General features: G+C 47.3%; 1 protein-coding gene across 4 annotated transcripts in view; it reads right to left on the reverse strand.

The window, feature by feature from the left end:
* The window catches only part of LOC119454597 (protein 5NUC-like), a 141,468-nt gene that overhangs the window by 113,527 nt on the left and 11,232 nt on the right, over positions 1–16,709 (reverse strand). For all 4 annotated transcript variants that reach the window (XR_007466724.1, XM_049666907.1, XM_049666906.1 and 1 more), the window contains exon 2: positions 1,457–1,594. Coding sequence is in view for 3 of the 4 variants with exons in the window: in XM_049666907.1 (XP_049522864.1) it covers positions 1,457–1,594 (138 nt within the window). In the remaining variant the exon portion in view is untranslated. The remainder of the gene's footprint in view (positions 1–1,456; positions 1,595–16,709) is intronic.

A 16,709-nucleotide genomic window follows, 5' to 3' on the forward strand; every position in this document is an offset into this window, starting at 1 on the left:
ACATGCCGATGCGGTGACATGGTGTCCATAGGATGAGCCAAGGAGAAATTGAACGCCCTGATGTCGGCTGTCGTACCGGATCTTCTGTGCGGACTGAGACTCAGTGAGCTGGGAGCCAAAAATCTGGCACGCCGTGTGAGCCCGGGCGAATACACCTTGAGCATATTCTGTAGGGGTGTTAGTCGAGGAAGGATGGATTGGTGTCAAAGGGCAAAGTATGGTGGCGGCCGAGCAGAACGTAAAAGGAATAAAGGCAGCAGTCTCGTGACGGGACTAATTGCATGCGAAGGTCACGAAGCGTAAATTTGTTCGAGTCCTTGTGGCTGTCTTAAGCGCACATAGGCAGCATTTCTGTCAACGGGCCATTGAGCCTCTCCGCCCGGCAGGCACAATACGAATGACGCATTTGTGTCGCGCGAACCTCGCAATCTTCGACCGTCTTCTTGGCATGGCTGGCGCGTGCTTTAGCGATAGTATCTAGGTAATATGCAAGAGAATTGAATGTAGGGTCTCTAGACAAGACGAGCTTCAGGCCTGTCTGATATTACCACTGACATGTCGAGCGCTATCATCGTTGGCCCGCTTGTGTTTTCTGTCTTCAAAGTTGGTAGCTGTCTTGTGACGCGGCGGCATGTTGCTGCACGAACCCGACCCAGATCTCCTGGGTTCCAAATTCTGGCACTTCGAGCCATCGGGCAAAGGACGCGGCAGTTAAGTTAAATGATACTCGGTGGTGGCGTGGCAGATGTCGCGTCACTCTCTCGAGTGACGCTGAAGGGAGCAGACGTGCCGATTGGAAGTGCCTTCTCAGCGCAGCATGAGCAGCGTGCCAAAGCGATACGTTTTTTTACTTGATTTTCACTCATTCGATTGTTAGAAGTGTTAGGTTAAACGATCAATATATCTATATATTATTTTTCATGATTTTCAGTTTCTTGGTCTTTTGGTTAGAAATCAATAGGTAACGGATAATTGTATTTTTGTACAAGTAACGTTACTCTTGTACGACACCTTCTTAGTACAAGATAACGGCATGCCTCTAGTATATGTTTGTAAAATATTCGCGGAGTAATACGTACTAGAAATATTCTGTAAGCTACTACGTTTTGTGTTCAGTATGTAACAAAACATTTCTGCTGCAAAAATAAACGGCTCGTTCAGGTTTCTCATAAGCTGGCGCCCATGTGCCTCCTAATGTGTGGGGAATTTATTTATTGAAAAAAAAAGACTACAGTATAAGTTCTTGGTATAAATGTATGCTGAGGTACTGTCAAAATGTTTGTGTAAGCACTTTAAAATTGTCGTCATTACACACACTCTGAGGCATTATATTATATGGTACCAAATACTCTCAGGTGATGTTGCATAAAATGAAAGGCAGTGTCAGCGCTTGCACTGCTGACACAGGTGACCAATGAAAGTTTCTATGCGTTTCGAAAACTAAAAACACACCTACCACAGTGTCATAAGACATGTTTGCCATGACTGCAGCGACAATGTTGTACTTCAGTATAGAATACCATAACGTTCCTTGGAAGAAGTCTCCAGCGTTGAGGAATAATGGGTTCTGAGTCAAGTTCTTCAGTTTTCTCACCTGCGTGCGAAGACACGTGGGAAAAACGTAATCACTTCATTTCTCCCTAAAATAACTACAAGCTCGGTGAGAAAGAAGGCATACCTATGTAACAACGGTAAAGTGCCATGTTTTCTTGCCTAGAAAAATGTTTTGAATCTTAAGATCGCGGTTAAAAATTGGAGGACGCTTAAGCTTAGCCTTTAAGAGTAGAACGCGATAGCATTATCGGGCCCCGTTCGCATCGCATTTTTGTTTGTGAGTAGGCTTCACTGCAACACAGAACGTGGGATAGCCATCTTACAACGACCAAGCTTACACCGATCCAATTAAAGTCGGCTTCACTTATTAACAGAAATGCATTGCTGGGAAGACGTTTTTTCAGGAGCTATATAAGTCGACTTACATTAAAATGTGAAGGCCCTAGCACCTTTTTTATTACTTTATTAATTGTTTGCTATTGCTTGGACGCGCGCGGGTGTGCAAAATCCATTAGGCATGTGAAGTCCCAATTTGACCTGCCGAGTATGCGAGTGCCATCTGGATAAGATTTTCGCAAGTAAACTACTCGAGCGCGCTACTGTTGGTATGGTAGAAATGCTGGAAGATGGGTTCGTATTTGAGTTTCCGCGTAACAGAATTACGTTTTCTCTTACATTCAAATTACAATCCGACGCCGCTATGTTTCTAGGTTGTGGTTAAGTCGTATTTTACCATTTTTTTGACCGATTTCACGGTCAGAAATTCAATTTTTGTTCAATAACACCTTGTCCTGCGCGGTGGGGTTGATTTGGGATGATATTCTCCGCCATGGACGCCGGCGCCGACAACGGATTTTCCGAGACACGGGGCCCTTAATGCTATCGCGTTAAAACTAAACTGTCTTGACAAATTATCCGAGCACGGCCATACTTACGAGCGTTTCCGCACAACAATGCTGAAAAGAACACAGGCCAAGCAAAAGTTTTTTAGCCATAACTAAGTTTTAGCAGACCTAGGCGATCAGAAATATTACCCATTGTAATGCATAATTTTCTCGCATCCGCGCAGTCTGACGATGAACAATAAGTAAAAGCACTGAAAGTTTGCGCTACATTAGGCCTACATCTGCTGAGTAAGCACCTAAATATCATTCAGATGCCCATTGTTATGTAGAAGAGTGCAAAGATCAAATCAAATCAAATCAATTTATTCTCCAGTTTACATTCTGGACGGTCATTTTGGGTTAAAAGCTACATACGTAGCTTGACGTGACCGAAAAGACCAGGCAAGGCAAAATCACAGCAAACACTCTAAGCCAAAAGAGACTAACGGGGGTATAGGGGTTAGTCCTTTGAGGGACTAACTGCGTTGCCACAACCATTACTCCCTTTGGGGACCAACGGCAAGGGGATGAACTGTTAGTCCCCTAGCAGTTACTCCCTTGGAGATTAACTTTTGGTCCCTCCAGTTACTCCCTGGAGGATGAAATGTTAGTCTCCCCAGTTGCTCCCCAGAGATTAAATGTTAGTCCCACCGGCTGCTCCCCGAGGACTAAAAGTTGGTCCTTGCAGTTACTCTCCGAGGACCAACTGCTCATCCTTCCAGTTACTCCCCAGGGGATGAACTGTTTAGTACTCCATATCTGTAGTTACTCCTTACAGGGTAAATATTTTGTCTCGAACATGCTTTTCAGAGGCCCAAGACATGAGCAGAGCTGCTTGGGCTGGGATTTTTTTTTTTATCTCGAACATGTTTTTCAGACACAGAACAAGAGCTGCTTGGGTGCTTGTAACATAAAATATGGAGAAAATATAAACAATAGAACACTTTATTTTTTTACAGTAGCAACGTGTGTGATAGGCGCACAAGCGGACTTGGTCACACACTGTTAACACCGACCATGCGGCATATCGTCAAATGTTCTTTGTGCCTTTGGCGCAAAAACAATGTTGAATATCCAGTAAAGGGCAATCTGCGTGGCAAGGCCAGAGACAAGGTCATCTTCGTCACTCTTGATCGATTCGAGCTGTACATGGAGGGCTCTTGCTTGCAGCAGGCTAGTGCCCTCGTATTTCACCGTAGGCATATGATGCGACGCATCCGGGTGCTGCAAAAATAAATGATAGGGTTGTAAGTGTCAAAGCCAACACATGATTATGAGGCACGCTGTAGATGAGTGGTCCATGCAACAGGTCTATTATCAGCATGCAAGTTACATATAATCTTACGTAAGGGGAAATAAAAGCCTCCATCCTCTCCTTCACAAGGCTTGACAGTCAAGTGCACAATCTGAAGCTGTAACCTTCAGGTCTGAAACGAAAAGTTTTCACAAATTAGGCATGAACACCCTACACCCCGATTGCAAGACCTCATATATGAACACAGGCATTGAAAGACAATTTACATTGCAATTACAGTGCAACCCCGGTTATAAGGCTTTGAGGGGACCACACAAAACCGCTCTATAATCGGGGAATCTTATAATAATATAAACTTAAGAATATAGGCAGTGACGATGTCTTGCCCAAAAAACAGGTACAGACCGCCTGAATAATCCCACGGCACGAACCTGCACTGCTTGCAAGGAAGGTAGATTAAATTATTCAAAAATTGCGGTATTTATTCAATTGTAACACAAGTGTACTTTTTTCACAATTTTCGTTGCTTGAACCATGACCCTTGTGTTCATTCGAATAACGACAAAATTGACCATTTAAAACAAATCTAATAAATCCCACGATTTCTTTCGTTACGTTGGCAACCTGTAACCTTACGGCTCGATCCAATCCATGGACAGGTCGACCGAAGTGCTAACGTGTTTTTGGTTGGAATCGGCACTGTTTTCGCTGTGCTTGTGGCTGGTTACGGTGTTGTAATACCCTATGACCTTTTGTGGTTCGACTCAGTTTATTCGCGGCATTATGGCAACGCAGCGCATTCAGTATGACGGTCGCTTCGAGAGACGAGCAATTTTGATGGCCGAGGAGCTGGGAAAGAGGCCACACAACAAGAATACAAACATTTCTGATGCTGCTAATTTTTGTAATAGCATAACACTTCAATGTTTTGAAACAGTAAGGCAGTGCACAAGGAACCCGAGAGCAGATTCAGAAAGCGTTCGTAAGCAAGAATTTGTAAAAGTGGTGATTGGTCAACCAGGGGGATCGGTCCACCCATGAAACAGGATGCAGAAACCAGGGTGCTGGCCAGTCAAGAAGTGCTGTTATGAAGGCTTGCACATAGAGAGCTTTGTGAATTTAAGTCGACTCATTTGTGCTAGCGAAAACATATGTCAAAGAGTAAAAGATGCTGTTAGTAGTACCAACATAAACAGAGCTTCCAATTGCCCTTTCCAGAACCAACAGAACAAACTCCAATAAAAACAGAGAGAATTCATAATGGCAATGAAAACAGCAAAAGCAGAAACACAGGACATTCCGCATCGTCAGTGCCACCATAGCTATAAGTCAAGATACATTTATTGGTTATTGCGTACAGCTGCACTTTGTTCCAAAAATCAATCATCCGTGTTGTGAACTACTTTGGCTGTATTGGTTTCCACTCGACAAAGAGCAGCCGTGTCTGTGGATTCCTCACGGAAATTGGAAAATCTATCTGATCACTTGGCGTGGAAACAAGCATAGGAGTGCTGGTGTACAGGCAACCCAATGCAACCTTGAGAAATTTAGGTGCCAGCCGTTATAGAATATTTGCGTAACTAAATTCTGACAAACAGCGCGCAGCATGCACAAGCACAGGTTTCACTGTTGTCGCAGAAGTTCTATTTCCTACGTTCGCAAGGTACGCTATGCACACACGAGGAGCACGCACAACACACGTGTACTTAGCAAACACGACTGCTTACCTTTTCAATGGTACAACGCTCTCCAAGTTGCCGGTGCTGCGTCGACGACATTACTCCCATCATAGATGTCGCTGCGTAGTGGACGAGCTGAGGCACGCTAACAATACGCATTATTTTTTTTTCCGACGTCCACCCAACTTTCCACGGCAACCAGACAAAGGCCACGACATAAAAATCGTTGGTCCACATTTGCCTGGCGCGCCACGCATACGGCGAGTTCGCAGCGAGACACGAGGTCTCTTCTGGCACTTTTGTGCACGCTAACTACGTCCCGTTTCATTACAGCAAACACAAAAACACACGATAAAGAAAATACATCGCAGCAGCACAGTTGCACTCGCACAGACGACCGCCATCTTGAAGACTGAGGAAAACAAACAGTGCCACCTGCTTACTTGTGAGGTTGTTGTGGCCTCCGTGATGCCAACATTATTAACCAGTAAACTCATGTTTTGTGCCGTGTTACGCCCAGCTACGTATATATGTTGCGAGGCAAAACAAGCCACCGAACAGTGCACATTTTACGCTATAGTTTATTGTAGAAATAAATTATATGACGTATTTTCTATTTTGGATTGCTTCCGTGGTCTGCAGCCAGCAAAAGCATGGCCTTAGAGATCGGGTTACGTTATCCTTTGAAAGCCGTCGCTGGGGCGCGAGTTGAATGATTTTGACTGCCTGCGCCGTCACTTCGTTTTAGATAACTTCCGGCTATCGTTAACATCAGCTGTAGGCTCAGAAATTGTCGAAACGCTCTCTGCAGTGTGCCTCGATCGTGGTTTTCGCATAAACCCCAGCATTGCTTTTAAATCAACATTTTTGGCAAACTATGTAACACTGCGATTTGCCCGTAAATTGTGCTCGATATGATAGACTAATAATCTGTATTATTAGCCCCCCCCCCCCCCCGAAAAAAAAATCAGAGCCCTTCCACTATGTGAAGATCGAAGACCAGCCATGGTCTTCGACGGTTCTCGCTATCTGCTGGTTCTCGTGGTTCTCGCTATCTGCTGTTTGTCGCGACGTTGTACGGGGTGCCGCGTAGCTTCGCATTTTATTGCGATGTTCTCAGGCTATTTTTGTCGCAGGTTGTTCGTTAATGCGCTGACTCGACTGCAGCTTCAGCCGCTGACGCTTTGGTGCAACCATTTATTTCATTTGTGTGCATGCGTATCTATTTGAAAAACGCAGTCCCCCTACGCCAGCCCGCAAGGAAATCTGGCTCGTGAATAGACATGTGAGCGCGTGCAAATGCAGGAGGCAGCATGCATGCGGCGTTCTGTAGGAGAGCAACGGTTGCATGGCGAGAGCAAGCGTTGCCGTTCGTCCTTCCGTTGCTCCCTTTCAAACCGGAGACTAAACCTTAGTCCTTCGATTTTCGACATGTCAGCCATCTTGTTCCAGTTGGTCCCTCTGGGGACTAAATGTTAGTCGTGAGGACTAAAAACTGCAGTTACTCTCATTTTCTCCATTTTTGGCTTAGAGTGAACAGTGTGCGCACATGTAAATAATTCACATAATTCCAACTGTCGCAGGAATTCCTCATGGACGAAAATGCATTTAAAACAACACCACATTAGCAATACAAGCTATACAAAACAATCCAACACCAGCTATACAACATAGCATGAGACTGAATTCACAAGGTTAACATTTGCTAAAGAAAAAACAAAAAAAAACAACAAAAAAACGAAACAGGTTGTACATTACATACTGCCACGTGTACTTGTTTATCTTTCACCGGTGACAGCTCTTCACTGGCTCACAAAGGTTAGTCGTTATCGCACGGCGCAGGACGCGCCTGCATGTATCGGAAGTTTCTCGAACGTTATCGATGCTTCTTTCCGTTCTCTGTATTCACCGACGCTTATGTTATCTGATTGTATGACCGACGCGAATTGTCTAGAACTTTCTGGAAGACACGCGGGCACCAGGGAATAACCTGGAACATTCGATGACTCATGTATAAAAGCCAACGCGTTTTGCCGCTGATCAGATTTTGACGATCGCCGACTGTGTTCACCGCTTTCGTTGTGCTTCGAGCGCAGCTTGCTTTTGTGGGCACAGGTTCGCCCAATAAAGAATAAGTTTTGTCATACAGTTTTACGACTGTTTACTTCAGCGTCACTACTACGTGACATCTGGTGGAGGTGCTTTTATGTCCTTGTACCGGACTCCCCCATCCAGCCGTGAGCCAAGCCCAAACCGTCCAGAAGACGTCGACGCCTACCCCGACCAGCGAGCTAGCCGTAGGCTATTGAACCTGCCACCGGAGTACGAACCCCTACCCGACAAGACCAAGAGGACCAAAGTCACGACCTCGGCAGCAGCTACCATGACAGCCTCTGCACCGACATCTGCAATCGTAATGCAACAACCTAGGGAGCCACCGACTTTCCGCGGTTCGCTATGTGAAGACCCCGAAAGCTGACTGGAGGCATACGACCGGGTCGCTATGTTCAACAAGTGGGACTGCGACAAGCTGCGCCATGTTTACTTCTCGCTTGAAGACGGCGCCAGAACCTGGTTCGAGGATAGGGAGCGTGCACTAACAACCTGGACCTCTTCCGAGCCGCATTCCTGGACATCTTCACGAGCGTCGTCCGCAAAGAAAGAGCTGCAGCCTTGCTGGAAAACCGCGTACACCTCCCGAATGAGAGCATCGGCATGTACACTGAAGAAATGACACGAATATTCCGGCACGCCGACCCCGCTATGCCAGAAGACAAGAAAGTTCGCTTGCTCATGCGGGGAGTTAAGCAGGAGCTATTCGCCGGACTGGTGCGGAATCCACCAACGACAGTCCAAGAGTTTCTCTCGGAAGCTACGACGATCGAGAAAGCACCGGACATGCGCAACCGGCAATAAAATCACCGTTCGACGCCACAGTACGCCGAAGTCCAAGGACTCTCCGACGACCTACGAGACACCAGCAGGGCGATAGTACGCGAAGAGCTGCAGAAGTTGCTACCGTCGTCCCAGCCTCAAGTTGCTTCCATCGCCGATATCGTGCGGGAGGAAATCCAGCAATCGCTTGGACTTCCCGAATTGCCGTAACCCCAGACGGAAGCGATGACCTACGCCGCCGTCGCCCGTCGTGAAGGCCCCCCTCCGCGCTCGCGCCAGGGCCCCGTAACGCCGCAGTCCCGTCGCCCACCGCCGCCGCCGCCAGCACGCCCGCCCGTCGCCCAGCGCAGTTACCAAAGGAAGACGGACATTTGGCGCGCCCCCGACCACCGCCCGCTCTGCTATCACTGCGGGGAAGCCGGCCAAATCTACCGCCGATGCCCATACCGCGAGATGGGCCTACGAGGGTTCGCCATCAACGCACCACGCCCACAGCTTGGCGAGCGACCACGTGACATCGCCGACTACCTCGCCGGAGCTCAGTGGCAACCACGACGACCCTCACGCTCGCCGTCACCAGGCCGCTACAGATCGCCCCATGGCCGTCAGTACACTGGTCCTACTCGGGGCCGATCTCAAAGCCCTTACCCGGGAAACTAAAAGCAGCAACCAATGGAGGTGCGGTTGCTGTACGACGCAATGACGAAGATCCTCCGCCGCCACCGACGACGACGATTCGCGAATCATCACGACGAGATATCAACACGCCGCCTAGCAACAGCCTTGACAGCACTTCGCCGCCGAAAGAAGACCTTCCGACGCGACGTAGCAGCAGCAGAGCAAGCCGACACAGCCGTGATCCGACGCCCCGAAATAACCGCAACGCCAGACGCCGGTCTACCGATCTAGACGTGCTCATCGATGGTGATAACGTCACCGCTCTCGTCGACACTGGCGCCGACTATTCCGTCTTCAGTGGTGCGTACGCCGCCAAGTTAAAGAAGGTGAAGACGGCCTGGCAAGGAACCGATATCCGGACAGGGGGAGACCACCTAATAACGCCGGCTGGAATCTGCAAAGCGCGAGTCACGGTCAACAACTGCACTTACCCGGCGAGCTTCGTAATCCTGCAGCACTGCTCCAGGGATGTCATCCTAGGCATGGACTTTCTAAACCAACACGGTGCAGTCATCGACTTACGGTCTAATTCGATAACGCTTTCAACGTACAACGCAATGCCACCAGATAGAAACATCAGTTACCATGCCTTAAATGTGCTAGAAGAACAAGTCACCGTTCCGCCTCGCTCCAGCGTAATGATTTCCGTCGGTGCCGAAGTATGGAAGGCGTCATCGAGGGCGATCATCACTTAGTGCTCGATCGTGAAATTTGCGTCGCTAGAGGCATAGGTGAGCTACGTGAAGGGAAAGCAAGAGTGATGCTCACGAACTTCAGCGACGAATACAAGCACGTTAACAAAGGCACAACGGTCGCCTACATCGACGAAATAGTACAAGCCAGCAGTGCTTTTGCCTTCACGGATTCTAGTGCACCTGCAACGAAGACTGTAGTACTTGATCCAACTTTCGACGTCAATCAGAACCTTCCCTGGCATAAGAAAAACAGCTAAAAGCTCTGCTCCTGCAATACAAGGACTGCTTCTCGTCGTCGTCACAAGTTCGACAAACCCCGGTCGCCAAGCACCGCATCATAACCGACGAATATGTCCGCCCACTCAGTAAGAGCCCGTACCGAGTTTCGGCGCGCGAACGCGAGGCCATAAGGTAACAAGTCGACGAAAGGCTACGCGACGACATCGTCCAGCCGTCCAAGGGTCCGTGGGCGTCCCCCCTGGTGTTAGTGAAGAAGAAGGATGGAACCCTACGTTTCTGCGTCGATTATCGTCGCCTCAACAAAATCACGAAGGACGTATACCCCCTCCCACGGATTGACGACGCCTTGGATCGACTCTACAACGCAAAGTATTTTTCGTCGATGGACCTCAAAACCGGCTACTGGCAAATCGAAGTCGACGAGAGAGACCGGGAGAAGACTGCCTTTATAACACCAGACAGACTGTTCGAGTTCAAGGTCATGCCGTTTGGTCTTTGCTCGGCACCTGCGACTTTCCAACGGGTCATGGATACAGTACTGGCAGGCTTGAAGTGGCAGACTTGCCTCGTCTATTTGGATGACGTCGTTGTGTTTGCCTCAAGCTTCGAGGAACACCTCCGGCGCCTTGAAACAGTTCTTCAAGCTATCAAGACCTCCGGACTCACGTTGAAGCCAGAAAAGTGCCGCTTTGCATACGAGGAGCTCTTGTTTTTGGGCCACGTCATCAACAAGTCTGGAGTGTGCCCCGACCCACAGAAAACGGCGGCCATCACTGACTTTCCTCCGCCCGCCGACAAGAAGGCAGTGCGAAGATTTCTTGGCCTGTGCGCCTATTACAGGCGCTTCGTCAAGGATTTTTCACGGATAGCCGAGCCACTGACGTACCTCACGAAGGCTGACGTCGAGTTCAAGTGGGAGACGTCGCAAATCAAAGCATTTGAAGAACTGAAGCGACGCCTGCAATCGCCGCCCATTCTTGCGCATTTCGACGAAAACGCCGATACCGAAGTCCACACCGACGCAAGCAGCGTAGCACTCGGCGCCGTGCTTGTGCAGAGGACTGACAGACTAGAAAGGGCTGTAAGTTACGCTAGCCGGTCGCTATGGAAGGCGGAATCAAATTATTCACAACAGAAAAGGAGTGCCTCGCCATCATCTGGGCTACATCAAAGTTTCGCCCCTACCTCTATGGCAGGCCCTTCAAAGTTGTGAGCGACCACCACGCCTTGTCTTGGCTAGCTAACTTGAAGGATCCTTCAGGTCGCCTCGCACGATGGAGTCTGAGACTTCAAGCATTCGACATCACCGTCGTCTACAAGTCCGGCCGAAAGCACTCTGACGCCGACTGCTTGTCTCGCGCCCCCGTCGAATCGCCGCCACAGGACGACCAGGATGACGACACTTTCTTGGGACCCATCAGCGCCGACGAATTCGCCGAACAACAGCGAGCCGACCCGGAACTAAGGAGCCTTGTAGACTACCTGGAAGGCAAGACCGTCACTGTGCCGAAGGTGTTCAGACGAGGATTGGCGTCGTTTTTCTTGCAAAACGACATTCTCCTAAAGAAGAACTTTTCGCCTCTCCGAGCCAACTACCTCCTCGTGGTACCCTCAGCATTGCGTGCAGAGGTTCTGCAAGCTCTCCATGAAGACCCAACGGCTGCACACCTCGGTTTTTCGCGCACGCTCGCGAGGATACAAGAAAAATATAATACTGGCCTCGCCTCTCTGCCGACGTCGCCCATTACGTAAGGACATGCCGAGACTATCAGCGACTCAAAACACCGCCAACAAGGCCAGCCGGACTTCAACAGCCGATCGAACCACCTCGCCGACCATTCTAGCAGATCGGGATGGACTTACTTGGGCCTTTTCCGACGTCGACGTCCGGGAATAAATGGATCGTCGTAGCTACGGACTACCTCACCCGCTACGCCGAAACAAAAGCCTTGCCCAAAGGCCGTGCCGCCGAGGTAGCCCGATTCCTCGTTGAGAACATTCTCCTGCGTCACGGTGCTCCAGAAGTCCTCATCACCGACAGAGGCACGGACTTTACGGCAGAACTAACTCAAGCCATCCTGCGATACAGCCAGACAAGCCATCGACGGACCACCGCCTACCACCCGCAGACGAATGGCCTCACCGAGCGCCTAAATAAGACCATCGCCGACATGCTGGCAATGTACGTCGACGTCGAACACAAGACGTGGGATGCCATCCTTCCGTACGTGACCTTCGCATATAACACGGCCGTGCAAGAAACGACGCACATGGCGCCGTTCAACCTGGTCTACGGAAGGAACCCGGCAACGACGCTTGACGCCATGCATGCTACCAGACATCGCTGACGAAGAAAATCTCGACGTTGCCACCTATTTGCAGCGTGCCGAAGAAGGTCGACAGCTCGCCCGCCTGCGCATCAAGAACCAGCAGAGAACCGACAGCCGACACTACAATCTTCGACGACGCTACGTCGAGTACCAGCCCGGAGACCGTGTTTGGGTCTGGACTCCGATACGCCGACGAGGACTTAGCGAGAAACTATTACGTCGCTATTTCGGACCATATAAGATCATCCGACGTATTGGCGCACTGGACTATGAGGTCGTGCCAGACGGCATTTCGCAATCACAGCGGCGCCGTGCACGACCCGAAGTCATCCACGTGGTGCGTCTTAAGCCTTTCTACGCCCGCTGACGAACTTAGGTACTTTGTTACTTTATTTTTTTTCTTTGTTACGCGTGGTTTTGTTTACGCTTTCACATTTGTTTGTAGGATCGGGACGACGCTTTTTAAGGGGAGGGTATTGACACGTATACATGTTTATCTTTCACCGGTGGCCGCTTTCCACCGGCTAACGAATGTTAAACGTTATCGCTCGGCGCAGGACGCGCCTGTATCGGAAGTTTCTAGAACGTTATCGATGCTTCTTTCCATTGCCTGTTTTCACCGATGCTTCTGTTATCTGATTGCATGACTGAGGCGAATTGTCTAGAACTTTCTGGAAGACACGCGGGCATCAGGGATTAATCTAGAACCTTCGATGACTCAGGTATAAAAGCCGACGCGTTTCGCCGCTGATCAGATTTTCGACGATCGCCGACTGTGTTCGCCGCTATCGTTGTGCTTTGAGTGTACCTTGATTTTGTGGGCACAGGTTCGCCCAATAAACAACCAGTTTCGTCGTACACAGTTTTACGACTGTTTTCTTCAGCGTCACTACTACGTGACAATATCTTACACCGTGCTGCGGGCATACGTCAATGAAACCTGTCAACCGTCACTTTGGGCTCACGTACCCCTATGCAGTAAATGCTTGCTCAGAGAAGCTTTTCACGATGGTCAATGGGCAACGGTCTCGGAAACGGGTTGTCAAAGGCGGTTACCATGCAAAATGTGCACGTGGTGAATAATGCGCACTGCGTTCACGCACTCTGTGCCCATTACCCGCCCGGCACGCGCACATCAGGAGCCAGCGACAGTCATGGACATCGAAGCTTTTGCTGTCAGGTCGACTGCACGCGATGTACGTGACGAATCACCAATATTCCCTCTTCTTTAGGTCGCTTTGTGTACTCTTGGGTGCTAGTGGCTTCGGTACGCACCTTCTACGTTTGCTCAGTGCCAGCCGGCTCTACTCGCCTCACCACGTGTCAGGTATAATTGGTGTCATGAGCTGCGCCTCTGCCTAATCTCGGCACCGTCGCCGCGATGGGCGCCTACCACTGGCCCTTAATCCTCCCATTGTATTTCGCTTGTCAAGCAACGACCATTGACCAAATGCTAGCCTTTTCGTTCCACGAGACCAGGTTGAAGAAAAACAGCCATCTTAAGCCCTCCGAGCAGCAATTCAAGAACTAAATAGCGCTTCTATAGCAGCAGGCTTACAATTATACTTAGGGAACGCTTCTCTGGTGCTTGAATAATAATCTATATTTCCAACATAGCGAATTATCTTCTTCTGCAACAAAAGAACTTTATGTATGTTAGTTTTGGTGGTTGTACACCATATTAAAGCGCTAATAATATAAGTGTGAGTTAAATAATGCATTCGTAAATCTGCACTTTGGCGCTTATAGTTAGTATACTGCGGCATCGTGGCACAACGCCTGTCACGGAAGAAAGCTTTTTACAGAGATAATTGACGTGCATGTTCCAAGAGAGGTGTCAAGGGAAATAAACGCCAAGAATTTTATGACTGTCAACTTTTTTTCTATTTTTTGACCTTCAAAAGTGATAATATTGTTTAACTGCATTAATTTGTTCTTGGAGCGAAAAATAATTATCTTAGTTTTAGTTGCATTAATTTTAATTTGATTTAACTGAGACCAGGTAGATAGGTTTTCTAGCAGTGCATTACATTCTACTGTTAAGTTGTGCACATCATTTCCAGATAACATGACAGTGTTGTCATCAGCATACATAATGAATTGAGCTTTAGTATAAATATTTACAATGTTATTGATGTAGACGTTAAATAAAAGCGGTACGCTTCCTTGTGGTACGCCAAATCTGTTCATTAGAAAAGACTACATGTGACCGTTCGCGCACACAGTCTGGAATCTGTCACTTAGATAAGATTTAAATAGAGATAAACAGATTCCACGTATTCGGTAACGCTCTAGTTGTTCTAATAAGATACTATGGCTGAGGCAGTCGAATGCCTTACTAAAGTCTATGAATAAAGCAAGCGTATAGATATTCATTTCTATGTTTTTATTATCTTTTCCTTTATTGACAGTAGGGCTGTTTCTGTTGACCTGTGTTTCCTAAATCCATGTTGCGCATTAGTTATAACACCAAATTTATCAAAGAAATTGACCATACGACAGTGAATTATTTTCTCGAGGCCCTTCGAAAATACAGGCAACACCGAAATTGGCCTATAGTTGTTTTGATCTTGAGGACTACCGCCTTTCAAAATTGCCGAAACTTTAGCGTACTTCATTGATTTGGCAAAGACACCTTATTGAAGCGTTAGATTGAATATGTGAATAAGAACAGGGGAAATGGAAGTTATGCAATACTTAATGGGTCCTAATTGTAGGTTATTGAGGTCTAAGGCCTTACTGTTATTTAAGGATTTAAATGTGGTACACACTTCATTTTTGTCTGTAGGCTGAAACTAAATGCTATCGGTTAGAATACTAGCATTTTTTATTCTAGAAGTTGCTGCGAGGAGTGAATGGGCAGAAGGAATGGCAGCGTTAATGAAGTGTTGATTAAGGTAATTGGCGAGGGCCTCACCCCTCAATTCAGTACCGTCATGAAGTATACTGGTTGCAACGCTCGTTTTCGTGTGACGGCCAAGAACGTCATTGATTATTTTCCATGTCTTATTAGGGTGCTGCCTTGTGGCAGTTAAGAAAAGCTGCTCATAATAAGCTCGTTTAGCATGCCTTAGTTCTTAATTTAATTGGTTTCGAAACATTTTAAATTCTTTTAAATGCAATCTAGAACGTGACTGTAAAAATGAATGATACATGGAATTTTTACGTCTGATCATTTTCAAGTGTTCTTTCGTTATCCACGGCTTTCTTGCTTTTTTCGGCGGTCTTACTTGTTTCATAGGAAAATGCTTCTCATATAATTTTTTAAATGTTTTAATAAATTCATTGTAAGCCTCATCGACGTCTGTTTTTTCTAAGAAAGAAGACCAGTCTTGCTCCATTATTTCACTCTTAAAGGCTACCAGCCCGCTCTCCGAAATACACTGAACAGTGAAAATTTCTATATCATCATTTCTAATGCCTTTTTCGTATATGTACAGAGCATAAACAGGACAGTGATCGCTCAGGTCCGAAACAGTAGTACCAGCGGTGTAAATATTAGTTGCGACGTTTGTTACCAGAAGGTCGAGACATGACAATGTGGAACATGTAATGCAAGTTGGTGTGGTGATAAAATTTTTGAAACCAGACGCCGACAATAATGTATCAAATTCCCTAGAGGCGTTGCTGTCTTCCAAAATATTGATATTGAAATCGCCACCGCATGTCAGGTGAAAGTTATTCTTGCAGATAAAATCCAAGAAACATTCATAAAATTCAATGAAACACCTGCAGTTTCCAACTGGTGGGCGCTAAACGACAGCAAATAATTCACTATTATTTAGTATTGTTAGAAATTCATAGTCTTCTGTTGACACGCAGTACTCATGTACCAAAACACATTTCTTCTGTTTAGTCACAAAAAGCGCAACACCTCCTTCACGTTTTTTGGCCTATTGAGAAAGAAACTATCGTATCCAACTTGCTGCTACCAGTTGTATACCAAGTTTCAGATAACATAATTACATCCAATTTAAGTGAGAATTGGTCTAAATAAAGCGATATATCATCCTCTTTATTCACTCTAGAGCGGGCGTTATTATGTAAAACCGATTGGCAAGACGGATAACTAGATTTAATAGCGAAGGTGACACTAACTTTAGGTATATGCAACCGTTATCCATTGCGAGATTATGCTGAAAGGCTCAGCTCACGCCGTCACGTGCGCCTGCGCGGTTGCGAATGCCGGCTTCGAAAATATCTTATCAATGTCATGCTCATTTAGAATGTGCACGAAGGCGGGGATGAAAGCGCAGGAACGGTTTCGGAAATGCGACTATGCTCTGGTGGCCTAGAATGTTACACATACTTGTAAAGTAAGAGAAGCTCAAGATAAACAGAATTGTCATTGTGGTATTTTTGCACTAAGTTTCGTTACAGATGCGATTATCTTCGGTGTTCCTTACAACGTTGTTGGCTCATGCGCGGTTTATCTCCAATGCCCTTGTAGCGTTTTTTTTTATTCAGCGCGTGTGAGTCTACGCTGCCTAGTCCATGTC

This window comes from Dermacentor silvarum, chromosome 5, assembly GCF_013339745.2.
Source record: "Dermacentor silvarum isolate Dsil-2018 chromosome 5, BIME_Dsil_1.4, whole genome shotgun sequence".
Lineage (NCBI taxonomy): Eukaryota > Metazoa > Arthropoda > Arachnida > Ixodida > Ixodidae > Dermacentor > Dermacentor silvarum.